We start from the raw sequence: 27,603 nt of genomic DNA, 5'->3' as shown, positions 1-27,603 counted from the left end.
TGCTTGCAGACTCTTACCTCACCACGGCCAGGAGGGAGAGACATCTTCCATAAGGCAGGTACCATTTCATTCAGTACAAAATAGTGCAAGGAATCACTCATCACTCTGATCATTAGCTGAGTCAGTGAACATGACTGATGCACAAGAGACAAGACTGTTTCAATACTGCTGTGTATGTTCATGCAAAATTGGTAGCATCATTTTTCTGCTGTCTGTAGAAATATCTCATAGATGGGATGCCAAGAAAACTGCTGCAGTCAGAACTGCTGGCCAATGAAGCGGGAGAGAGTATGCTGCTCAGTCCTGTCTCCCCACTGGATAGGACAAGCAAACATGTTCCACGTATACCAAGAGGAATGCTAAATAGAACTAGCGCGAGTGAAGACTTCATGGAATTGGACAAATAAAGACAAACTGAAGAAGGAAAGGGCAATGTTGTGTGCAAAGGTGAAGTGGGGCAAGTTAGAGAAGGGTGCACACAGCCAATGAGGAGTCTGTGGTGGGGCAGGGGTTGCATTCTAAATGGAGCAGGATAGCGTTGCTTCCCACTGGATGGCTTCTGAGTGATAGGATTATGAGACTGTGTCTGGACTTGGCTCGATTGTGTCACTCAAGATATAAAGCATAATTTCAAAACATCTTAAATAAAGGTTGGCATTTTATTTCATAAAACTATCACCATTATAATTTCTCTTCAGATTGAAATTTCAAGAACTCTTCTTTATTTCATTTCCTACCTCCTACAATATACGACATCTAATGTCAAATTGAACTTTTTTTCATCATGCTAAGAATTTGTCATGTAACTTTTCAAATATTTTGAATGCATGAAGAGAGCATCCAAAGATGTAATGCCAAATTTTTGGTTTTATTATTCCAGTGCCAAATATTTTAAAATAATTTCTACATGAGGAGTACTGATAATTAAATCCAGCATTTCCACCATAATTTATTTTCCTTTTTTTAAAAAGATTTTATTTATTTATTCATGAGAGACACAGAGAAAGAGAGAGGCAGAGACACAGGCAGAGGGAGAAGCAGGCTCCATGCAGGGAGCCTGATGTGGGACTTGATCCCAGAACTCCAGGATCACGCCCTGCGCTGAAGGCAGGCGCTCAACCACTGAGCCACCCAGGCGTTCCTTATTTTCCTTTTGGAAATAACTACCAGTAAGTACATGAAATAAAATTACTATATATCAGAACATTATTCACATCAGAAATGGAATTACATAAATTGCATTATGAATACCAAGATGTATACACATTCTGGGTATGTTCATCATGTAAGCATGTGAGAGTTAGATAATCATATAAATTAATATTGTTTAAATTATTGTGTATACAAATGGTGTTGGGAAAACTAAACAGCCACATTCAAAAGAATGGAACTGGACCACTTTCTTACACCATGCACAAAAATAAATTCAGAATGGATGAAAGATCTTAATGTGTGGCAGGAAATCATCAAAATCCTAGAGAAGAACACAGGCAGAAATTTCTTTAACCTCAGCCGTAAAAACTTCTTACTAGACATGTCACCACAGGCAAAGGAAACAAAGGCATAAATGAACTATTGGGACTTCATCAAGATAAAAAGCTTCTGCACAGCAAAGAAACAATCAACAAAACTAAAAAACAGCCTATGGAATGGGCAAAGATATTTACAATGGACATACCCGATAAAGGGTTAGTATCCAAAATCTACAATGAACTTATCAGAGTCACCCAGAAAACAAATAAACCAGTTAAGAAACCCAGAAGACATGAAGACATGAACAGACATTTTCCCAAAAAAAACATCCAGGTGGCTAACAGTCACATGAAAAGATGCTCAATATCACTCATCAGGGAAATACAAATCAAAGCCACAATGCAATACCCACTTACACCTGTCAGGATGGCTGGAATTAAGAACATAAGAAACAACAGGTATTGGCAAGGATGTAGATAAAAGGGTACTCTCTTGCACTGCTGGTGGGAATGCAAACTCATGCAGCCACTTTGGAGAATAGTATAGAGGTTCTCCAAAAAGTTAAAAATAGAACTATCCTTTGATACAATTGTGCAACTAGGTATTTAACCAAAGGATACAAAAACACAGATTTGAAGAGTACATGCTCCCCAACATTTATAGCAGCATTATCAAAAATAGCCAAACTATGGGGAGAGAGCACAAATGTCCATCAAATGGTGGATGGATAAAGAAGATATTACTCAGGCATCAAAAAGAATGAAATCTTGCCATTTATAATGACATGGATGGAGCTAGAGTGTATTATGCTAAGTGAAATAAATCAAGGGACACCTAGGTGGCTCAGTGGTTGAGCGTCTGCCTTTGGCTCAGGGTGAGATCCTGGGATCCGGGATTGAGTCCTGCATTGGGCTCCTTGCATGGAGCCTGCTTCTCCTTCTGCCTGTGTCTCTGCCTCTCTGTGTGTTTGTCTCTCATGAATAAATAAATAAATGTTTAAAAAAAAAGAAATAAGTCAATCAAAGAAAGACAAATACCATATGATCTCACTCACATGTGGAATTTAAAAAAGAAAACAGATGAACATATAGGAAGTATGAAAAGAAAAAAAGGTGAGAGAGAGAGAAACAAGACCTTAAAAACTCTTAACAACAGATAACAAACTGAGGGTTGATGGAGGGGTGGGTTTAGGATGGGCTGGATGGGTGATGAGCATGAAAGAGGGCACTTGTGATGAGCACTGGGTATTATATGTATGTGATGAATCACTGAATTGTACTCCAGAAATTAATATTGCACTTGCATATTAACTAACTAAAATTTCAATTAAAAATAATAAATAGATTAAAAAATAAATGATTGTGTATAACAGTCAACCTACAGTTTATATCCTCAAAAGACAGAGATAAATGAGAAGCACCAAGACATGATAACCACTATTCCAGATTGAAGCCAATTCCTAAACTCAAAAATGTTTTTAAAAACTTCATGTTAGGGATCCCTGGGTGGCGTAGCGGTTTAGCGCCTGCCTTTGGCCCAGGGTGCAATCCTGGAGACCCGGGATCGAATCCCACGTCGGGCTCCCAGTGCATGGAGCCTGCTTCTCCCTCTGCCTGTGTCTCTGCCCCTCTCTCTCTCTCTCTCTGTGACTATCATAAATAAATAAATAAAATTTAAAAAAAAATACTTCATGTTAACTGTGCATTCACATATCACCAAACTTATTGATTTCCTTCTATGTGCAAGGCACTGTGACAGGAAAGAAATGATTAAATATCACAAAATAGTCCATCTTATAACTAATAAACACTGGATTTCATGAAATGTAATGGGAAGAGCCTTGGTCTGGATGTCTAAATGTGGCTCTTCCCTTGTCTGGCTTAGTGACCTTTGGAAGGTTAATCTCACCCTTGGTTTTAGTTTCCTTATCTGCAAGTTATACCATATCTAAAATTGCTTGCAGCTCGAAATTGCCATGTTCTTATGAAAAACAAAGATGTGTTTATTTTAAAATAAGTTATGATTGAATAAAATTTTAGGACAAATTAGAAGAATTGGTTAGGCTTTGATGCTAATGAAACCATTCTCACAATTTGCATTTTGACCTAAGTTCTAAAACAGACTCATACCACGCCCTATTGACCAGTTTTGCAGAAACCTGATTCAAGGTTAGGGAATGGGTGTGATAGATAAGTGGCAATTCAACTGCAATCCCAAGCTCTATGAGGATAGCACCATAATTTCACCTCTATAAACCAAAGGACAACACTGAGATTCATTGATTCCAGTTGATTTTCCATGATAGAAACTAATAAGAAATTTCTCCAGGAACTCGGTGAAAGGCAGAAAGTGCAAGTGGAGCCAGGACAATTGCCCATTTGGTGGCTGCCTGAAAAGGCACTGACAGTTTGAGGATGGTGACTTTGAGAAGCTGAAGAAACTGGGAGAAAGGACTTTGTACTTAAAATGGAAGGTGTGCTCCTTTATCCTAAGTAGCAGATTCTGTAGCCATTTGAGGGAGAAAACAAGACACAGCTACTGTGTATTATTCAAAGCCAGTTTTTGTTTAGATTCCCAAACAAGAGATCTTTATTTCGGGCCTTCTAGCAATGGGGATACAAGAGCAAGTTCCTGCTTGGTGGAGCTTACAGTCTAGTAAGACAGGCAATGCACATTAATGAGTAACTGAGGGGAGTGAAGTCGGGTGAGAGAAGGCTCTGTATGAAAACTATGCAATTGTGTAATGGGAGGAGGGAGCAGGGCAGTGATAATGAAGCTAAGGGAACCTGAGGAAGCGACATTTGAGATTAGGCATGAGAGGCAAGAAGAAGGCAACCTTTCGAGGGTGTTGGGATAATGTGTTTTAAGGAAATAGCCCGGAAAGGGGACTCTGGGGTGTTAAAGGAACAGAAAGCTTGAAAGAAAGGACCCTGGGGGATAAAAAGAATAGATAACTTGAGGTACCTGCAGACCATAGGAAAGACTTCAATGTTGTTTCAATTGCACAGGGAGGCCATTGTGAGTTTTTTTTTTTAAGATTTTATTTATTTATTTATTCACGGGAGACACACAGAGAGAGGCAGAGAGATAGACAGATGGAGAAGCAGGATCCTCACAGAGAGCCTCACAGATCGAGTGGGACTCGATCCCCTGACCAGGATCAGGGATCCCCTGACCAGGATCTCGCCCTGAGCCAAAGGCAGACACTCAACCACTGAGCCACCCAGGTGTCCCCATTGAGAGTTTTAAGCAAGAAATAATACTATTTATGCTTTGAAAAGATTACTGACTCCTGTCAGTATAACAAGATTACTGACTTTGACAAGATTTGAAAAGATTACTGACTCCTGTGTATATTATATTGTGTGGGATTGAGAAGGGAAAAAAGCAAACTTTATATAGAAACTTTTCATAAAGCTTTTCTTTAATAAAAAATAAAATCAGATTTCAAATGTGCAACGTTTGCTCTATCTGCATGTATGTCTGCATGTCACACGTCTTCAATAAAGGCTTACTACTGTGTATTTGTTATTTGACTCTCCTGTAATCCATGTTGTAAGAACAAACTCCAAGGGAAGGAGTGACAGAGTAATGCCCAAAAGAAGGCCCAGGATGGACAGGGTGGGGGCATGCGGGAGAGAAATTTGGGAGGGAATGGATAGCACATGGAATAGGAATCTCAGCACAAATTAAAGGTCAGCACTCAAAAATATGATTTATGGCTAGATGCAAAAAGAAGGAACTCGGATAAATAATCTTATCCTAATAAACTGTAAATATGGAATGATAACAGGAAATGGATTTGTATTTTCTAGAGACAGGATAATGTCTTTTCTGAGTTTGTTTAACTTAATGGATCAAGATTTGGGAGGGCCAGTTATTACAGTCCAGGGAAGTAAGAGATGCTAATAAACATCTAGGTTTTTCATGAAGGACTAGACCCACTATACTAATATGCATGTGTTTATTTTTCACTAAATACTAAATAACGTATTTTTAGGAAAATGCACAAAACAAAATAAGAATAACACACAAAAAAACTGCAAGATAATTTTCCTGTAATTTTATATGGGAAAACCAAAGAAAATGACTGTTTTTAACACTTTGATTTATGCAATCCAGGCTTTTTTCTATGTGTATATTTTTACAACAGGAACTTCATATTATACATATTGTTCTGTTGTCTGCCTTTATCACTTAATGTATATACACAGAGATTACATTTTGTGCATTTTCTTTTTTTTACAATGTCTATATTTGTTATTAAAACACTTAGTCATAACATTACAATAAAACTGGTTAGCATTTTAAAGAGAAATACTGATAAAATGCTGTTGCATAGAATTAGTGCAAGTTAAATTTATAATTTATAATTTAAATTAGTGCAATTAAATTTATATATTTTTTTTTAGGGGAAAGGAGTAAAGGGAGAAGGAGAGAGAATCTTAAGCAAGCTCCATGTTCAGCACAGAGTCTGACACTGGGCTCAGTTTCAAAACCCTGAGACCATGACCTGAGCCAAAATCAAGAATCAGACGCTTAACTGACTGAGCCATCCACATGCCCCTAAATTTATAGTTTTTCCTTCAACTTAAATTTTACCTGATCATCATTTTATCCACTCATTCTACGTGTGTAGTATCTTCTATGAATTTGGCACCATGCAGTGTAGTTTGGGGAATACAAAGAGATTAGAAAACATAGTGAATGACCCTAACCTCAATATATTGTATGGGGAAAAATTCATAAATATGTCAAGCAAGTAAAAACAACTCAAGCCAGCAAAAAAATAAATTTAAGACAGTGTGCAACACACATTCTGCAGCACTTTAGAACAAAGAAAAGCCAATTCTGTGAAAGTAAAGTTAGCTTCTTTGGTCAAGCACATTTGTGCGCCAGAGATTGCACCAAATACTATGAACACAAACAAGCAAGAGATAAAATCTTGAAGCTCTAGAGCTATGCTGTCCACTAGAGTAACCACTAGCTAGGTACAGGGCAGCTGAAATGTGTCCAGTCCAAATTGAGATGTGTTGTAAGCACAAAATACACTAGATTTTGATAGTATGAACAAAATGTAAAATATATTATTAAATTTTATATTGAGTACATTTTTAAAAATTTTAAGTACATTAAACGAAAATGTTGGGGGCATATTATGTTAATAAAATATATTACTAAAATTAGTCTTACCTGGTTATTTTTCATTTCTTACTGTGAACTAGAAAATTATAAGTCACAATTATGGGTCACATTATACTTCTGTTAATCAGTACTGCTATGGATTTTTAAAATCTGAGCAAGAAAATGACAAAATAAAGCCACACAAGACAACCTCTACATGTGCAGGGAGACAGGAAAGAGAGGCTGAGATGGTCAAGCACTTAACGATCCATCTAGCAGTTTGTGAGGGAGAGGGAAGAGTCTTGGCTGATGCCAATAAAGAATGGTAATTCATATTAAAAAATCAAACATGGAAAGGAATAAGTAGATACAATGTTTTCATGAGGAATGATGATACTCAGCTTTAGACAAACTTGAATTACAGGTGAGGGTGGGATATGCTAGTGGACATAGACTGGCATTATTTTGACTTTGAATCTAAGGAGAAAATTTGGATAAGTGATGAAATTTGGGGGTTTTCCAAGTAGATGTAATGGTTGAGTTATCCAAGGAAGAAAGAGAAAGAAGGGAAAATATATGACTTGTTGAAGAACTACATTTAGGAAAAAAGAGGAGAAGACATTAAGAAGACAGGGGTGAAAAGAACTAAAACAATGGCATGTCATTGAAGCTGAGGGAGAGGATGGTTGAGAGCAAGGAATGTTTCATTCTTTTTTTTCTCTGTGCTTTTGTTTGTATTTGTTCAGTCTTAATTCACCACACATTTAATAAATGTGTGCCAGGTATTGTGGGACTTGCTGGAGACATAGCAATAAACTATGGTGGTAGTAAACATGGTAAGGAGGCTGTAGTGGTGAAAAGGCAAATGTTGAGGTTTAAAGCTTTGACAACTACCAGTCTGAAGTAAAAATTTAACAATTAAATACTAAGATGTATGGTAAGGAAAACGAGTTAAAATTACACTGGAAGATAAGTCCTTCAACTTTTTATAGCTTAATGAATAGAATTTAATTTCTTATTCAGATAAGGATCCATGGGTGATGTGGAGATGAGAAGGGATGTGTGGTCGTGGGGAAGCTAAAAATCCCTGCAGCTTGTGACTCTTCCATTTTCAGTATATGACTTTCCAGATTTCTGTGGATGTCAACATTTAGCCGGCAGGCCAAGGAAGAGACGATGTGGGACCACACAGGTGGTATTTATGGACTGGATTTGAAGAGAATAGATCACTTCTCTCCACATTCTATTAGCTAAAATAGAATTACATTTCCACAGTTAAAGCCCCATTGTGAACCCAGAAGGAAAAGGAAATGTGCTTCATGAACAGTTAGCCAGTCACTGCCAATAAGCCACAATTACCCTGGACCTCTAATGTCATTTTGTCCTTAATTATCAGATTTGGATATCTACATGAGTCAAATTGATAAAATTGTTGGTTAAGTTTCCATGTGTCTTATTGCCATATGCAGTCTCTGTTGCTTTAGAGTTGACAGTATTTTTGGTTGATAAAGACAAGCAACAAAACGAATAAAGGTTTCTCTGTGGAATGACCCACACTCATTATGCAAATAATTTTATAAGCATTTGGGGCAAATGACCAATGCTGGCCTTCAAGGGGATGCAGGATAGAATGTTAGGTGCTAGGACTGAAATGACAGATTGGATGGGAACTTGAACTCATAGCCAAGGTGACCTCAGGAAAGTGACACGGTGACTCTCTGGATATGGGGGTTTGTACACTTACTTCGTGTCTGTAATGATGAAGCTGAGACACTCGAACCATCTATTGCCAAGAACTTGAAGTAGCCTTCATTAAAATCATCTGCAATGATAACTTGCTCAGCTCCTCAAATCTACTACAACTTATTTGAAAAATAGAATAACAATCAGTTTGCATTAAACAACATTAGTGCAGGACACTTCTCGTGGTTAGTTTTTGGTTCTCTCACTATTCTAATATATGTCATCATTTAACTAATAAGCTAGGTAGTAGTATAACTACGAATCTAATTTCTCAGCATCCCAGGGTGAGAGAAGCACGCTGGGGGCATTGGAGGGGAAAAAGTAATGCGAGAGCCACCTCAGCTCAGTGCATGCTGAGGAGGGGATTCTCCCAACGACCTCATAGGCTTGATGATAAATAGGTATGTCTTATATGTTGGATCTTGTAGTACATTTTTTCTTAGAAACAATATTGTGATTTGTTGCCTAGGCTAGTTGTAAGATCTATACAATCTGTAATGTAACCAAAACATAAAATTATTCATGGAGGAGTTTGGATAAACCCATAAGTAGTATGAAATTCCTTTTGTTAGATTTGGAGGCAGCATGGTGTGGTAAGTAGCAGCTGGGGCTCATAATAAATAACTTATAGAATTGCTGGATGTATGAAAAAGATAGCAAATAAAAGACATCTGGCAGTAAGTCTATACCATGAAGGTTAGTTCTGTGTCATTCCATTTTCTTCTTCTTTCCTTTCACCTAAATGCAATTACTTTTACTTGCATTTGTTTCTACAGTATTCTGAAAGGCAGATAAAATGACCTCTGGCAAATAAAATAAAAATGGATCCCCCTCACAATACAAGTCTGTTCAGAAAAAAATCAAGTTAAAAATAAATATTCAGAGAAGCAGTGGTAAGAAATAGACCTAAACTATCAGCACGTAGCTGAATAATCTTTACAGGTATGGGAAGCTAGAAGGTGCTTTGACTTGGATATGGTTTAGGTCTTAATAATAATGTTAACAGCAATTGGCACAGCATTTTTCTTCCGCGTATGGACTTTTTTCTTCTGAGTCACTGGGGTGTCCCAAGCAAGATAAACCCTACAATGAGGGGAGGCCAGCATGAGGCTGACATGGCTAGCTGACCACCAAAGACGTGTCCCCCTCTTCCGAAGGGTAGAGTTGGTGCTGCTTGCCTGACCCAGCCTCTTTGCTTTTAAGAGGAATAACGTGACTAGTTCGGGCCAATGATTGTGAGTGAAAGCAATGCTTGAGACAAAAGCATACTAAAAATGTGATAAACAAAAACCAGAAGAGCTGCCAGAAAAATAGAACACAATCAGTAGAAACAACATTCCTGTTACTCATATGGATGACTTTGATCCTATTAATGCAGTTAAAGTCCTTACAATGAAAACAGCAGCTAAAGACAACTGTATTTGTTAAAATTAATGTGGTAATAAAAATATTTTCAAACCAACAGCCAGTGTTAACAAATAAAATTTGGGAAGTTACAGTTCTTTCCTCTGAAAGAAGATGAAGAATAGCTCTATTAGAATTTTTGTGGGAGATATAACCTGAATTCATCACTGCTAGTGTAATTCACTTAGACTTTTTATAGAATAAAAGAACATCGGGTGAGATATTTTGCTTACACTAACGTTATTTTTGCAGACTTCTGCAGATGGGAGAGACGAGAGGAGGGAGGGAGGGAGGGAGGGAGAGAGAGAGAGAGAGAGAGAGAGAGAGAAAATACGAGAAAATATTGCCAAGAATTTTGACACTACAAAGACTGAAAGAAAACGCTGAGTGAATTCAGCATGTTAGGAAGTTTTAAAACTCAGAATCTAGAGCTATTGTTTAGTGTACTGAGAATATGTTATAAAGATTATTTTGAAATTCTGAGAGCAACAGAAATCTAGACTATATTATCACTATTATTTTTCTCCTATTGTTTCTATATCCTGCCACAGTCTCCTAAGTCTATTACTGACATTAGAGAACCCAATATAAAAGCAGTTTAAAATTATAGAAATAATAAATCCTTCTGTTTTATGTTCTTTGCTTTTCTGAGTATTTTCAAAACCTCTACATTCTAAGAACAAAGCAGGTATTTACATACATGCTTTTAAGAGAATTTACTAACATTTTTTAAAAAGTCTACATTTTAAAGTTTATCCTAGAATTCCTTGTCCAGTAGGTTTTTGTTAAGAATAAAGTATTTATTGAGTCAATATATATCTGTCGAATGATTGAAAAAAATGAATGACTGAATAGTGGCCCACAGACACTTTTTGAGAGGCAGGTAAAGTGAACTGATTTTTTCCAAGGTGATCCAAATGAGTAACAAATATGATTGCTGGGGTGCCTGGGTGACTCAATGAGTTGAATGTCTGACTCTTGATTTCAGCTCAGGTCATGATCGCAGGGTGCTCGGATTGACTGAGCCTTCTGTTGGGCTCTGTGCTCAGTGGGGAGTCTGATTGGGGATTCTCTTCCTGTCGCTCTGCCCCTCCTCCTGCTTCTCTCTGTCTCTGTCTCTCTCTCTCAAATAAATAAATAAATCTTAAAAAAAAGAAACATGATTGTTGCTTGTGACTTATGAATCCCTGGTACCTGTTCATCATGTGGGTGTGAGACATCATGAATACAATCTGTGTATCCCAAAAAAGCCTGCAGAAGGACTCTCAAATCAGTCTGCAAACAATAGATAGAGAAGATGTACATCTATGATTTTTATTTTCACTGATTTTTATTTTTTATTTAATTATGTTTAGATGTGTTTTGGAGATTTCTTCTCAACATATTTTTTGAAAATCCTTCTTCTTCCTCTTTTCTTCCTTGCCTCTTGACCTTCATTCTCATTCTATGCTTTCTCATCTTGCCTGCTGTGTAGTTCTCCACATTGTGGCAGTCTTTGGACAAATTCATTATTACCTACCAACAAAAATTAGATGTGGAGTGCTCAACATTTTCTGTCCTAATATCTGCAGCTATTTCCAGCTCTTGGAAAAAGTTAGTTGAGATCACTTAATCTTAAAACCAACTGAACCTTTTAAAAGATTTGCTGAGTCCAAAACAATATGAAGGCTAGGAAATAAGGTGTAATTGACCAAGATCACACTGAACGTTGTCAGTATGGATTTAGACTTCCTGGTCCACCAAGCCAAATGCAATGACACTCTCCCTTTTCAATTCTAACTAAATCTTTAAATTTGGAAATACCTGGGTTGACCATGGGGTCTATAGAATTGATATGCTTGATAATAGTGACCCAGCCACAAGAGAAAGACAAACAGGTTCCCAACCTCCCTGCTCCCTATATTATACAGCCTGAGTTGCAGATTATTCTGCTTCCCCTATTATGACTGCAGCCTGTCATTATGGTTTGTTATTTTGCTGAACCATGGAGTTTGGCTCTGATCAACTAATAGGAGTAAAGAGCCAGTCAAATAGTCACACTGTTGTATTAATTACTGACAACAGTCTTGGAGATGTTCCTAGTTCTCACGTGAGTTGGCAGCTCCCCATGTCTACAGAAGGCCCAGTCGTCTCTTGGGTACATGTCATTCCTGGGACCTAACAGAAAAGCTCTAAACTGAAGCTCCTAGTGAAAAAGAGAGGTGCACACTGTGTATTCAGTATTATTGTGGGTCTCTTGCATCAATCTACCTGCTGTGGGAAGGAATTAGCCAAGAAATCCCTTACTTTCTCAAGATCAGGTAATGTTTCCAGGTCCTAGTCTCCATGGATTTTCTTTCCAGTCATTCTTAAAATTTGAACTGACTTTGTTTTATCTCGACATTTCTGGTATATTATACCCACGAACCCTTCTCATTCTGGATTCTTGGTGTTCTTTTCCCTCCTTTCTATTTATCTATTCACTTGTTTTTTCAGTCAGCAATCAATGAACATTTATGCCACATATGGAACAGATATTGAACTTTGTTTCTTGGGTACAAAAGTGATAACACACATTGTCAAAAGCTGTGGGCAAGCAGAGTGTGGTCTAGTATCTATAATGAATGGCTTTGCATTCACTCCACTGGCTTGAACCTACCAAGTGGAAACTGACCAGAGGTAGCCTTTTCATGTTACTTGTATCTAATGTAAGATTAGCCAGTGTAAACGGTTTAATCTAGGTGAGCACCTATGATGGTTCATTGGTCTCCTGTTAGGAATAGACTCTCTCTCTCTGTCTCTCTCTATCCTCCATCAGTGACTACCTTGACCTTTGCTGTGGATTAGATTTGGCTTTCAAGATCAAGAGCCTCCTTTCATAGACTCAATATTTCAGTGTCAATGAGAGGAAGGACAGCAAGTACTGCTGCAATGGAGTGCAGTGTTATCAAATTATGAATGCTAGGGGCTTTATATTTAGTAAATCCTAATATGTTGATCCTAAACATGTTTAATGCACATGCTGGCTCTGCTACACCCACTTATCTGGCTGGATGATTTAGCTCTGTAACATTAGGGTACTTCTAACACCCTGATACTGATAAGATGTAGTGCCCTTCACTGGGTGTAGGCAGCCCTCATGGATTGGTACTAAGATGCTGTGGTTAGAACTGGGACTTAGATTCAAAATTAACACAGACGTGTGCATGTATGTATACACACACACTACATACATGGATTTAAGGTGTTTTATTTCTACTATCAAAAGTATAGTGTTTAAGTAATGAATCCCTTTTGGTGGAATTTTTGGCAGAAGAGATGAGGTATTTTATAGCGATTGACCATTCTTAATGCCTTGTAAGTACACTCTATTCCAAGGGTCTTTTATCTATTTTGTTCAGTCTAGCCACAGCATAGGGTCTGGTGGTAACATTGCTGTCTTTCTAGTTAAAGTTGAATTTTAGAGTTTCAGGTGTATTTGTCTCAACTGAGATTTTTTTAGAAATGCTTCCAGTTTCACACAATTTCATGTACATTCTTCCAAATACTTTTCATTTTAGTCATTATGTTGAGATAAATGTGATCCACATTTTCCCTTTCATTTAGTGAAATGTCAAGTGATCTTTCCAATAAAAAAAGAGGCTTTCTTGAGAGCTCAAACTCAAGAATTTGATTTGTCAAAAATAAGCATACTATGATTTAAAAAGTCTAAGACTGCTTCAGAATGGGAAATTAATAAATGCAAGGTGAACCTATAACCGAGAATAGTATATTCCTCCTCCCTTTAATTCCATTTTTCATAGTACTGTTTTATGAGAGAACAATAGAAATGTACAGAGTAAAATAGATTCTTCTGCCTTTAAAGTCTCCCCCCACCCTGTTTGTTTAGTTGGTAATTTGGAACAGTTTAAAGTAGCATTCTGAGTGTTCCATGGAACACAAGTCCCACAAAAGTTACCTCACCAAAAATGTTCTCTCATCGACTCAATGTAGAAATTACTCAATAGTCTATCCTGTCTGGAGATTTACAACGTATGTTACCATCTGGAGGCTCTGAGAGAATGGAGGGTAGTGAAAGAACATTCTTAATTTCATCTAATCCAGCATTGCCTGCTTCACAAGTGTATCAACTAATACCCATGAATTGTACTGTAGGAAACATTGATGAAGTTTTTTAGAGCTATTAACCCTTAAATATTTGTCCTCTTCAGACAATGGAGGCACTTTGGACTCAGACAATATGGGTACAAACTCCAATTTTTTAAAAAGATTTTATTTATTTATTTATCCATGGGAGACAGAGAGAGAGAGAGAGAGAGAGAGGCAGAGACACAGGCAGAGGGAGAAGCAGGCTCCATGCAGGAAGCCCAACATGGGACTCGATACTGGGTCTCCAGGATCATGCCCTGGACTGAAGGTGGCACTAAGCCGCTGAGCCACCTGGCTGCCCCAAACTCCAATTCTTCTATTTGCAGATTGTGTGACCTTGTCCAAGTGCCTTAACCTCTGCAAAAGTCAGTCTTCCCACCTCTACAATGGGCATCAAAATAGTACCAATATTATAGAGTTATTGGGAAGACTTAACTAATACTTCTATAATGTACTTAGCATAGTGCCCGGCTCATAGAGAGCTCTCAAATTTTTGATAATTCTTATTGAATTGTTACTATGAGAGGTGGCTTGGGGTCTACACCTTAGCTACTCATAAATATTCAGGTCACTGCTGTGATTGCCATTTTGCCCTTGTCATTCAGAGGCAATAGATTTACACAGAAAATGGATCTCCCGACAGGCCAGCTTTCACATCTGGAATCTGCTGCAAACATGATCTACACATCCACGTCTACACAAGTCAATCTCGCTCAGAGGCCAACTGCAGAGATATGTTTATCTGCCCCAGTTTAGTTATCTAACCTAACAAGTTTATCTATCCTTTCAATCCTTTCCCTTTCTGCCTCTTTTTTTCTTCTTCCTATGCTCTTCATTCAGCTCCAGGACTGCTTTGGCTACTTTCCTGTTTCTCCCCTCTCCCATCCAGCATTTACTGAACTGATTCAGAGTAACTTGGCCATGCTTTGCTAATCCAGCAATCCAACAAATATTTACTAAGTGCTCCTTGAATTTATGTATCCCTTTGCGCATCCAAGCCCAGGGAATGACTTGGGTAAAGGCAGAGTCTGCATGTTTATGTAATAAGAGAGGGGTGTGTGTGTGTGTGTGTGTGTGTGTGTGTGCGTGTGTGTGCGTGTGTGTGTGTGTGTGTGGAAATACCGAAAAGAAAACACTTATCTTTGGCAAGCTACCTGATGAAACAAGCTGAAATCCAAGAAGCCCCTTTCGTTAAGGGAGAGAGATTGCGAGCACAACAGGAAGAAGCCATAGACTCAGTGGCAAAGGTTGAGGTTTTCTTTTCTTTTCTTTTTTCTTTTTCTTTTTTTTTTTTTTTTAATTGCAAGCACACTTCTCTCCCGGAACGCTCTCTCCCTGGGAGCTGCAGACCGGACTTTGGCAAAGGCTCCTCCTCCCGCCCCCCGACCAGCGCAGCCCTGCTTCACGTCGAACTCCCTTCTGCGCCGGAGGGGCGGGGTGGGGACGCGGTGTTCATAAGGGGCCGTGACAGCGTCCCCGCCAGTCCTCCTCCGCCAGCTCTGCGGGGCCGCTCCCGGGCCCTCCGCCCACCCCCTGGGCCCCGCGTCCACCTCGGGAGGCTGCAGCGGGACGTGAGCGGGAGCGGCGGGGACGGGCGCAGGCGCCGGGGGCTGGGGGCTTGGGGGCTTGGGGGCTTGGGGGTTTGGGGGCGTGGGAAACAACGCAGACGGGCTGCCAAGCCCGGGAATTCCTCCCAACTTGAAAAGGAAGTCCGCTGACGTTAGTGAGTCCCATCTAACATTCTCCCATGTGTGATTAGTTGCCTCGGGAAACAAAAATGAACTTTGCGGAGGGAGAGGACGCCAAGAGATACTGCATTAGGACGAAACACGTGGCCGTGATCTGCGCGGTGGTGGCGGCGGTGGGCCTGATAGTGGGCCTCTCGGTGGGCTTGACCCGGGCCGGCAGCTCCCCGGGGGGCGGCGGCCAGGGCCCCGCGCCCGGCCCCCCCTCGCAGGGCCCTTCGCCCGAGACCCCGCCGCCGGGGGACCAGGGGGTCTGTCCCGCCAGCGAAGATGACAGCGGAGACTGGAAAAACTTCCGGCTGCCGGACTTCATCAGCCCGGTGCACTACGACCTGGAGGTGAAGCCCCTGCTGCAGGAGGACACGTACACGGGCAGCGTGGCCATCTCGGTCAACGTGAGCGCGCCCACCCGGCACCTGTGGCTGCACCTGCGGGAGACCAGGCTCACGCAGCTGCCCGAGCTGCAGGCGCCCTCGGGGGCGCAGGTGCAGGTCCGGCGGTGCTTCGAGTACAAGAAGCAGGAGTACGTGGTGGTGGAGGCAGAGCAAGAGCTTGCCCCCAGCACTGGCCTCGGGACCTACCTCCTGACCCTCAGGTTCGCCGGCTGGCTGAACGGCTCGCTCGTGGGATTTTACAGGACGACCTACGAGGAGAACGGACAGATCAAGTAACTATTAATTTTTGCTTTATTTGCCCTCAGCTCACATATTTGTTCTCCATTTCTTTCCCTTACCTCCTCGCTTTCCACCTTTTTAATCGTCTGTGTTGCTCTGATGGTTACCCACACTTGGTTTCCATTCTGCTCCTTCACCTGGGAAACCCAATTCTTGCCCCGTCGTATTTTCTTTTTTAAAAAAAAGTTTATTTATTTATGAGACACACACAGAGAGAGAGAGAGAGAGAGAGAGAGAGAGAGGGAGAGGGAGGCAGAGACAGAAGCAGGCTCCAGGCAGAGAGCCTGATGCGGGACTCGATCCTCGGACTCCAGGATCATGCCCTGGGCCCAAGGCAGGCGCTAAACCACTGAGCCACCCAGGGATCCCCCCAAACCCGTAGTATTTTCAAAGCCTATCAAAAAACCTAAAAGTACAGAGTGAGCTGCATGGAGTCCAAAGAATCAATGTAAGTCTTTTATTTCATCAGGAAAAGTCATAAGGTGCTGCATCCTGTCAGAAGGCAGAAACTGCCTAGAGAAACTACCTCAGATTCTAAAAATACACGTATTTCGCTGCCATAGTCTTGGGCTACATGACAATGATTTCAAAGTGAACTTTTATACTAAGTTTAAGTGAAAGTCAGCAAGTGACAGTTATAATTTTGACTATTTTATTGGAGAAGAGATGCTGAAAGAGTATGGAAAGTCCGCGAAATTGTCCTGGTGTCTCTAGGAAGGGAGGCACGATTCCGTCTTTATCTTGTGTGGCCAGAACCATGTTTCAACATAAGCTTTCACTAAACAGAGTTCACACGTTGGTGGCAGCACATGGATAGCTCTTTGGGCTCATTGCCCATCATGCAACATGCAATGGTAATGCTAAGCCTTTTGCAATATAAAAGATATATTAAGTAATTAAGGATATAAAGATATGTCAAGTGATGAATATATGCATTTTTTCATTTCTGCGTCTAGCAAAGATGGTTACTTGCCTTGACAATCAGATGCTATTCCTAGAACCACATGAAGGGCATACACTCTCTCAATAAATTAAAAAAAAAACAAAACCCTTCACTCTGTGGGTGTGACCTTTGCATCAGGAACGAAGGCTATCTTGAGGTATCACTGAACTTGAAACTGCTTTGACCTTTGCTTATGTCGATTCTTGACAGGTAAATGATTAAGAAACCTTAGTGTCATAGTTCAGAAATGTGAGTCCAGGGCCAGCCCACCGAATATCCCTTCCCTATGTTGTTTTAAGCATCTTACAGAGCAAAGTAAAGCTTTTGGTCAAAATTCTTCCTATTGTTTGTCAGAGAGACCCAAGGACTAAATGAAATGTTTAAGTATCCCTATATTACTGTGGGATATACTAATAAATTGAATAGGAATGATAGTTTGAAAAAAACATTTGAAGGGAACATGCTCATATACTGTATCTTAATATCACTAGTGATAAAACAGGCTTTATTGCTGACTTGTTTTTTTTCCTGATTATAAAAATTAAAAATAGTGTAAGCATGGAAAATTGTAAGGAAGGAAAATCAAAAGAAACTATAAAGAGAAACTTCACATCCAATGGTAACTTTGGTTACATGTTAATGAATATTTTTTTAGACAATCAGATTGTAATTACATAATGTTTATGTATATACCTTTTTGCCTTCATATAAGCATTTCCTCTCAGTCTTCCATATTTTCAAGAATCTGACTTTAAAGACCATGCATGAATGCACTCTTATTTTTTAAGACCTGTTTCCTAATACTGGATATTTAAATTGCTTTCAGTGTTCATTACAATAAAAGAGTCAGAAAAGAACATAATTGTAAGTAAACCTTTAAGTATATATCTGTTTATTTCCTTATGTTAGGATATATTCAATAAAATAGAATTGCTGGGTCAAAGAGTATCAAGAAACTTGTGACAGTTATTTTGTTGATTTCATAACACACATTCACTCTAGAAAACTTGGAAAACAGAGAAAGTTCTACCACCGAAGTATAGTCATTGTTAATATTTAGGCAGATACCGTTCCAATATTTTTTCTGAACACAGATAAAGATGACATTATGTTGTACATAGTATTGTGTAACATGTTTTTAGAATATATCAACACTTTAACATGGCTTGGTAGATGATTTATTTAATGGATACATGATAGTCTATTATATGAATATAATGTACCTTATTCCACTTCTTTTCCCCACTTTTCCATTAAATTTGGGCACTTACATTTCTTCTAATTTTTTTTACCTTTTTTATAAACACCTATAAAAATATAATAACATCCTTATCAAAATATGTATAACATTTTCTAATAATTCTATAGGAAAATTCTTAGGAAATTGGCTCAAACTACCTATGTATGGATGCATGAATCTGTGTGTATGTGTACACACATACACATAAATATGTGATGTGCATGCATGTGTGTGTGTGTCTTCAAACTGACTTCCAAAAATATATCTCAAATTATGTTTCCACAAATAAGGAATAAAAATGCCTATTTCTCTGAGATTCACTAAGGATTAAGTGAGTTTTTAAAATGTTCTCAATTTGTGGGGGAAAGACAAGATATTTGGAAGAATATCCACCTTCAAGAGATTCTAAAAATTCATTAATTGAAGTGAAAACAAATCAAAACTTGTAAGTGGTTTATTGCTAAGACTTTAAAATTGTTTCTTGGGTTGAGAAAACAGTAGAAACGTCATCTGAGTAAAGCCACCAAATTATTAAAAATTCCATACACTACAGGAAGGCCAAAAGATATGGAACAAAATTCCATTAATAAATTTCTCTTACGTACTTTATAAATGTAAGAAAGCATTATATACTGAAATATATATTAGTCAATTGACTCTGGATTATTTTATCGTACCAATAAATTTTACCATAAGATATATACTTGAGAGCTGATATCCTGAAACTCGGCTGTTGTAATTATTGGACAACAAATACCACGTCACAGCAAGACTGGTGAGAGAGGCGGGCTCAGGCGGGCTCTCAGGGACGACTGGTAACCCGGAGCTTGTCTGCTCTCCTTGGTAGCGGTTGAGGCTCTCATATTACCCAGGATGCTTCCAGTTCTGCATGGCACATGTGGTTTTGGAACAGTTCTGGCACATACTCAGTAACCTCAGTTAGTCTAAATGGAACACTTTTTGTTTTTCTTGTTATGAAATATTTCAAGCATATGAGGAAAGTCTGTTGTTTTTGGTTTTTTTTTTTTTTTCAAGCCTGTGACATTTTGACATGCGGGCCTATGGGGGTGCTCATCCACAGCATCGACATAAGGACACAGGAGTGGGTTCACTGGGAGCAGCACTCTTCTTTCATATTATAGAGTAAGCTGCGTAATACTTGATCCTTACCATTTATTTTTATTTTTTTTAAGAGTTGTAATGAGGCTTAGGAGAAGAAAGTTTGAGAAACTTAAGTCACTTTTCCTACAGTGGTCTGTTCCTTGTGATCTGAAGAAACCACTTTTAAAATAATTGGAATCTTTAGAGTGTTTTTCTGCCCTTACCACCAATACCCTCCACACTCTCACTGTGTTATGTAGCATTTCCAGTTGCTCTCTTCCCAGAGTTCCCCTCCATTCAACATCTCCAAAGTATATACTATTTTCTTCTCTCTGAGGGTCAGCATTTCCTTCTCAGCATTTGAACTACTCTTACACAGCATTTTCCAACTTGCTGTTCCACAGAGTTCTAGTTGCATAGGATATTAATAGCTATTGCCTGAAAAAAAGCAGGGGAGGGATTCTGTGGCCAAGTTAGTTTGGACAATAACACTAAATACAAAAGTGATGTGTGTGTGTGTGTGTGTGTGTGTTTAAATGATGAGTCTTCTGAGAGACTTTTATATAATAACATCCATTATGAACCTCTAGAGACTACCACGAATCTCTGGAGTATGGAGTTTCCCAACCGTACAAGACTGTGGAATCTTCCATAGCTGGGAGTTGGTCTGTTCCTCTCTTTTTCACCAGCTAGCACAAGGAGTACTTAATATTACTAAATAAATATATAGAAACATTTTCACATAGACTCTCACATGATTAATGTCCTATGGTACATGCTGGGATGTACTGCAGAGCCACAGCCCTTTCCCACTAAGGAGTCCAATGTCCACTAACAACATCTCTATTTTTCCACTCACTCAGGATGGACATGTTTCTTTGGTTCCCTTTCTCCCCATCTCACTGAAAAGAAGAGGAATTGATAAAATCTTTTTTTTTTTTTTACTTGGGAATGCAGTCTTCATATTTTAAGGACTGACAATCATTGCTTAACAAGAATCACATCAAAAATTTACAAGAGGGACGGATGGTTTCTAGTTTGGGTTTTCTGGATGTCTACAGGATTGCTAGGATTGAAGGTGAATTCTGATATAATGGTGGGATTGCAAGAGGCAGAGGCAAGTGAGAACATAAAAGCAGGTAAAAAAAAAAAGCAGGTAAAAAGGGAAAGGTGCTAGGTCAGAAAAGCAGAGTGAGGGGGAGGGGAATTAGTTTGCAGGAGAGGTTTATATGAAGAGGCCAGCTAGAGACAACTCTGGGAAGCCTGTCAGAGAAAAGAAAGGAAGGACAGTTAATGGCAGCCATGTAGGAAAAATTAACTGGTGACTATTTAGGTGGATGGTGAAGGAAAGAGCTAAATTCATGTGTGGGTATATGGGAGATATTGGAGGGATCCTAGAAAGAGAAGATGAGGATCAGTAGGTCAGGAAATAGACACTGGAAATAGAAGAACCAGGTTTGGGAGAGAAGGTCATGGGTTTGTTGTCAGATGCCTGTCAAGCATCTAGGAAGACAGGTCCAGTAGGCATTTGGATAAATAAATCTGAAGCACAAGCTTAGGGCTTAGGAGAAAGATTAAGAGTTAGATGGAAACACGGCAGGAGAGACACCAGTGCGAGACACCAGTCTCAGTTAAGTCTATGGTGGTACACTCTCACATGCATGGATATATATGTTCTTTTGTGGATTTGATCTTGAAGTTTTAGTTGTATGTCAGTATATTGATTATTCATTAGATGGATATGAGCTATCAATGTACCCATGATCAATAAAGAATAGATTCTTTTTGGTCTTATTACTTGTTACAGGAGGCAGGGTAATTTGTTTTATTTTGGAAGCAAGGAAGCAAAAAGCAACGTTAAGTGACCTTGAATGTCTTCTACATAGAAAAAAAGCAACTGGACTTAAATTTAAATAATTAACTGGTTTATTCAAACCACCATAGAAATATGTTGGAGTCTGGGGGCGCCTAGGTGGTTCAGTAAGTTTAGCGTCCAACATCAGCTCATGTCATGATCCCAGCGTCCTAAGATCCAGGCCCTTGTAGGGCTCCCTGCTCAGTGGGGGATCTGCTTCTCCCTCTTCCTCTGCCCCTCCCCTCACTCACAAGCACATGCTTTCTTTCTCTCTCAAATAAATAAATCCTTTAAAAAAATATGTTGGAGTCTGAATAATCTAGATGGGTTGTCTTGTACTAATCAGCTCCTGTACTTAATTCTGGAACCCTTCACTTAGTCTGCATAGACTCTTAGCAATTGTGGCCAAAGACTACAATTATTGGGGTGGGGGGGGGGGGGGGGGGGGGGGGGGGGGGGGGGGGGGGGGGGGGGGGGGGGGTGGGGGGGGGGGGGGGGGGGGGGGGGGGGGTGGGACATCAGATGGCCATTTGTTTAAGGTTTTCCATCCCCCTCCCAACCTACCATGGGGCACCCAGTACCTTGGCCCTTTATTTTGCTGGAGTTTGCGTATGGTGACTCACAAGCATAACCTGGCTTCCTGAGCGCGTCATGAGACTGCGCCCTAGTGAGCCCTATTCAATAGCATCTGACCGCTCCTCCATCAAAAAAAACCTAATCAAATTCGATGCCCATTTCATTTATCGCAATCCACCATGGCCAGGTGCCCCACTCAACCCACTCATGCTTCAAACATAACAGCACCCCACCTCTCCCAAATCACCATACTTACCATAGCCTCTCCTAACGCTTGTCATTTCAATAAAAAATCATATAAATACGCCATTCGCCACCAACTACACCCACCACCCAACCCACACCCCATCCCTCCCAATCATCCCCCTCCAAAATCCCCTCCCATTCACCCCCCCCCACAACCGCCACACCGCCCCCTCCCCCCAACCACCACGCGACCCCCACCCCCACTCCCCCCCGCCAGCCGCAACCCCTCCACCTCGACACCCCCCCCACCCCCCACCCAACCACCGAGCCCCCCCCACCCACCATCATCCCCCCCCATAGACATAACCTGCGCTAGCACCCCCCCACCCCAACAAGCCCAGCATCCACTCTACACCCCCCAACCTCTCCCCCCCCTCACCCCCCTATACCACCAATGACAAGCACCATATCTTTAACACTTACTCTATCCAAACAACTCGCCCTAATTCATTCCCCCACTCTCCTCTTCCGTATTCATTCCCCCATTAAACTTCAACGCTCCCCCAATATCAATTCCATCAACAACCAAACAACCTTATGATGTCACCATATACTGTTTCTGCTCTTCCACCCTAACACTGATCTTATTGCTCCAAAGAACGCATCCCCCCCATGATCTACAAGACTCCAACTCAATTATACGCTCAACCCAAAAATCCTACCCAGTTCACCCCCAAATCATATCACCCCCTCCCCCTTGGCGCTAAAACCGCACCCACCATACATCCACCCCACACCACAACCCGCCCACTCCGAATCATCACACCCACAAGCAGTTTAATATCCACAAAACCCCACTCCACAGCATGAATAAAACCCATCAAAATCCCCAAATCTCCCCCAACCGACCCCAAAGGCAGTGTCCAAAACTACACCCACACACGTGTCAAAAGCTAACACCCTTCAAAGCATCACCCCCCCAAAGTTACCATTGAAAGTCTTCATTATATTGCCCATAGCATTTACACACTAAGTACTTTTATTCCAGCACAGATATTCCTGTTTAATGGATGAACTTTGAAGTCTGTTCATTGTGAAAAGTGCATTAGCGGAAAGCATAGTCAGCCTTCTAGAGATAAAGAAAATAGATGAGGTGTATCCTAATACCATCATGTAAATGTGAAGGGAATTTCAAATACATTACTACATGTGAGTTATCCCTTGTCACCCCCACATAACCCTGTGAAGAGGCCAGATGTGCTATGGTAACCAGGTTTGATAGATCAGGACACTAAGAATCAGTATGCTTTGTGACTAGCACAAGATCACACTTTAGGGGGCTGAAGTAGGATTGGAATCTAGGAATTTTTACTCTTAGAAGAGGGTTTCCCCTGGGGCGCCTCAGTGGTTCAGTCATTTGGGCATTTGCATTCAGCTCAAGCCGTGATCTCAGGGTCCTGGGATGGCGCCCCATATCTCGGAGGTGGGCTCCCTGCTCAGTGAGGAGTCTGCTTCTCCCTCTGCCCCTCCCTTCCACTTGTGTTCTCTCTCTCTCTTTCAGATAAATGAATAAAATCTTAAAAAAAAAAAAAGGTTTTCCCCATGAAATCATGTCAGCTCTGTACTCTAAAAAACAAAATAGTACATATTCGATATTTGGTAGCCCTTCCGGTTGATGAATGCCACTTTACATCGCTTTACCTACATCAATCACTGTAATTGAACTGGACTTGGTATGATTAACGTTCACTGACAGGACCACCGAGGTAGACCAAACACATGATGCAGAAACACCACCAACACTGTTCTGTTCCATTTCCAAAGGCAGGTTCTGAGATCCTCTAAGTCAGGGAGGCAACTTTTTGTGTACAACCGAGTGTGATCTCTTTTAAAGAGAGAAGGTGAGAATGACCAAAAGTTCTCTCTGTTGGGCACTTGGGGGTATGGACTTTAGCATGGAGGACAGACTGAAACAGAGATTTGAAAACCTAGCAATGGCTATTGCTTAGGAAAGTGGAATCTCATTCCCTTCTCACCCTGACCCCCACCTTCTCTCTCTCTCCCTCTCTGGTGCACGTGTATACACACACACACACACACACACACACACACACACACACACACACTCTCTCTCTCTCTTTTCTCAGTCTCTCTCTCTCTCTCTCTATTCCCAAATTAGTTAGCTGGCTTATTTCCGAAGTGTGACTAAGCTGAAACATTCTTGCAGAGAGTGATTTTTCCTTTTCTTCTGCCTCTGGAAGAAATCAGAAGCCAGAAGAATTCAGAAGAAAAGGCAGCTGACTAAACATGGGGCTAGAGCTTGGTGGAGTTTATTGCAAAACCTTAGTACCCTGGGAAAGTGTGCAGGTTTCATTATATCCTGATGTGTTTGCAATTCTCTACTGTCTGCCCAATGTTAGAAACTTCAGTTGATTAAGCTGTTATCATTACAAAAGCTAATCAGTAATTATTCTACTGAAGAATAAATTCTTGAGGCTTTTTTTGGGATAGGTTATCTTGAAAGAATTTCAAACTTGCAGAAAAATTACAAGAATAGTACAAAAAAACTCCTAGAAACATTTTACTCAGACTCACCAATTATCAACATTTTGTCCTGTTCCCCCTCCCATCCCATGCCTCTGTCTCTTTGTCTCTCTCTCCCTTTACAGTATTTGACATATCATTTCCCTTTACATCTTAACATTCAGTATATATTTCTTAAGCATAGGGACATTCTCCCACATAAGCCCAGTGCAGTTATCAAAATCAGAAACTTTAACATTGATACCGAACAATGATCTAACCCCAAAATGTCTTTCTGAGCTATTTTTTCTCAGTCCCGTATCCAGTCTGGATTCACGCATTGCATTTAAGGTTATGCCTTTTTAGATTCCTTCAAACTGGAACAGTCCCTTAACCTTTCTTTGCCTTTCACAACCTTGATAGTTTTGAAGAGCACAGGCCAGTTATTTTGAGAATGTCCCTCAATTTTAGTTTATCTGACTTTCCTTATATTTAAAAATGCAAACTAAGCAGTTTTTGTCAGGAATTTCACCGAAGTGGTGCTGTGCCCCTCTCAGGAAGTCATGTCAGGAGACAGATTACGTTGATTTGTCCAATGATTAGTGATGTTGTCATTAATCACTTCGCTTAAAGTAGTACCCTCTCCTTGTAAGTAACTTTTGAGAGATTCTTTGAAACCTCAGATACCCTTTCATCAAACTCTCACTCACTTGTTTTGGTATCCACTGATGATTTTCTAAAGCCATCATTCCTCCTAAAATCACTAATAGGCAATCTGTTAACAAACTAACAACAACAACAACAACAACAACAAAACAGCTTCCCTTCTCTTCCCCTCGATATATATATCAGAGTAAGGATTCAAGGATTCTTATTTTAATCAGTGAGTTATAATTTCACTATTTATTTTGACATTCTAATCTGGGGGACCAGATTTGACCGGTGATACTCCATTCAAGTGAGCTTCTGTGTCCTTTGACTTGTTCCCATGGTTCTTTGAGAACTTCCTTACTTTTGGGCAAAGCAAGATGTTGTTCCAGGATCATCTCGGACTTTTCCTGACCCATTTCTGGAATTGACCATTTCTCTAAGGAGTCTGGTTCCTCGACGTGGAGAGTGGTATTTAGAAATCATCATCTGGGAATTAGCTGTGCTCATTTGCTGCAACCTTGTCAATGCTTCTAGTTCTGGCTCAGCAGACAGAATTAAGAAATATATGTCTCAGTTTGGAATTTTTATCCATCTACCTATATCTATACAAATAAAAGTTGAATTTACACCAAATCCTCAATTACAATTCAATATCAAGGGTACATTCTAGTCTTTCCCTTTTACAGATTTGTAACTCTCTTCCCCAACAATGAGAAGCCTGCCTTCCATTATCCTCATTTTTATTTTTTATTTGCTCAAGCCTAGAATACAGAGAAGGTTATTTCTGAATTGCTAACCTATACCACAGCAAAATACAACTTACTAGAACTTAATATTCATTTACAAGTATTTTTTTGTAAAATTTATATATGGTAAACACACAAATCTATTGGACACAATTCAATGAATTTTGACAAGTGCATACATCTTTGTTACTCACATCCCTTATAAGATACAGATATATCATTCCAGAAAGTTCTGTCCCTCAGTCAATCATCTGCCAGAAGACAGCTACTTTTCAGGTTTTAATTTTTACAGATTAGTTTTCTTGGTTGAGCTTTAACAAGTAATTTTTATGTGTGGATTTTTTTAATTCAAAAATATTTTAATTTCTTATATACGGATGTTGACCTATGGCATATTATTTCTTAGATGTCAATGTATATAATACATTCTTGAACCAAAATGCAATGCAGACTCTTACCATGGCCCCTACTGACTAGCCAAACTCTTTTTCTTGGCACAGTCCCTCTGGTTCAGTAGACTTCAGCTACACTGGACACCTTTTATGTCCTCAGCCACATTAAGTTCTTTTCCACCCTAGCGACTGCATACTTGCTGTTCCCTCTGCTAGAATATATTTTTCTTATGCTTACCCTGTCTGGTTTTTTTCTCATCATTTAGATCTCAGCAAACCATTACTTATTCCAAGAGATTGTCCCTGACTATTTTACCTAACGGTACTCACAATTTTTCTAGGTTATTCTCTGTCACTTCCCCTATTTTATTTTCCATATGCCTCTTATCAATCTCCTGATGTTTTACTTAGGCTTTGTTATTCTCTTAGCCCCTAGAATAATGACTGGCAAATGTGTGTGTGTGGTGTATGTGGGGGAGGTTGAAGGGTATAGAAGGAAAGGGTTCAATAAATATTGGATGAGGGAAATATCTAATAATTTAACTTGGTATTCTTTATATTATACCTAAGGGACAAAATATTTTCCTTACCCAAGTTGTTAACAGATAGGTCAACATTGCTTTACTCCTCCTTTCTTTTAAACCTTTTTATTTTGCTTACTCTTCTAATGAGCAAATATACGATATCTTACCATGATATAATTATGTGTAAAAAAATATATTTTGGTTTTTTTTGAGCAGTTACTCAGAAAAAATATTATTTCCACTTTGAAATGATGGAAACACTAAAAATTAACAGTTTAATTTACACAGGCATTTGCCTAGTTAGAGCCATTAAAAAAAAAAAGTGCTGTCTCTTTTCAGAAGCAGGCTTTCAGCCTGGCCAAAGGTTGTTTCACCTGGGAAATTACTCAGAGCATTCACTGCCTTTGCATGGAAATGAAATTGGAGTTTGTCCCTGGTGCAACATAAATAAGAAAGAATGTGCCATGAGGGGTAGGATCTGGGGATTCTGGAAGATACTCCTCCACTCCATGACAGGACACAGCTGTTCCCTCTCACAAGGACAATTAGAAACAAGTCCTTGAGTTTGGCTTTGT

The 27,603-nt window shown here is 39.9% G+C and overlaps 1 protein-coding gene across 1 annotated transcript in view; it reads left to right on the top strand.

Moving 5' to 3' along the window:
- Positions 1-15,529: 15,529 nt before the first annotated feature.
- ENPEP (glutamyl aminopeptidase) overlaps positions 15,530-27,603 on the top strand; it is an 85,580-nt gene continuing 73,506 nt past the window's right edge. Inside the window, exon 1 of the mRNA XM_055342471.1 lies at positions 15,530-16,284. Coding sequence (XP_055198446.1) covers positions 15,650-16,284 — 635 coding nt within the window. The 5' untranslated portion in view covers positions 15,530-15,649. The remainder of the gene's footprint in view (positions 16,285-27,603) is intronic.

This window comes from Nyctereutes procyonoides, unplaced genomic scaffold (assembly GCF_905146905.1).
Source record: "Nyctereutes procyonoides isolate TBG_1078 unplaced genomic scaffold, NYPRO_anot_genome, whole genome shotgun sequence".
NCBI classification, from domain to species: Eukaryota; Metazoa; Chordata; class Mammalia; order Carnivora; family Canidae; genus Nyctereutes; species Nyctereutes procyonoides.
Note: the sequence above shows the minus strand (reverse complement) of the source record. Positions and strands in the feature narration are given on the sequence as shown.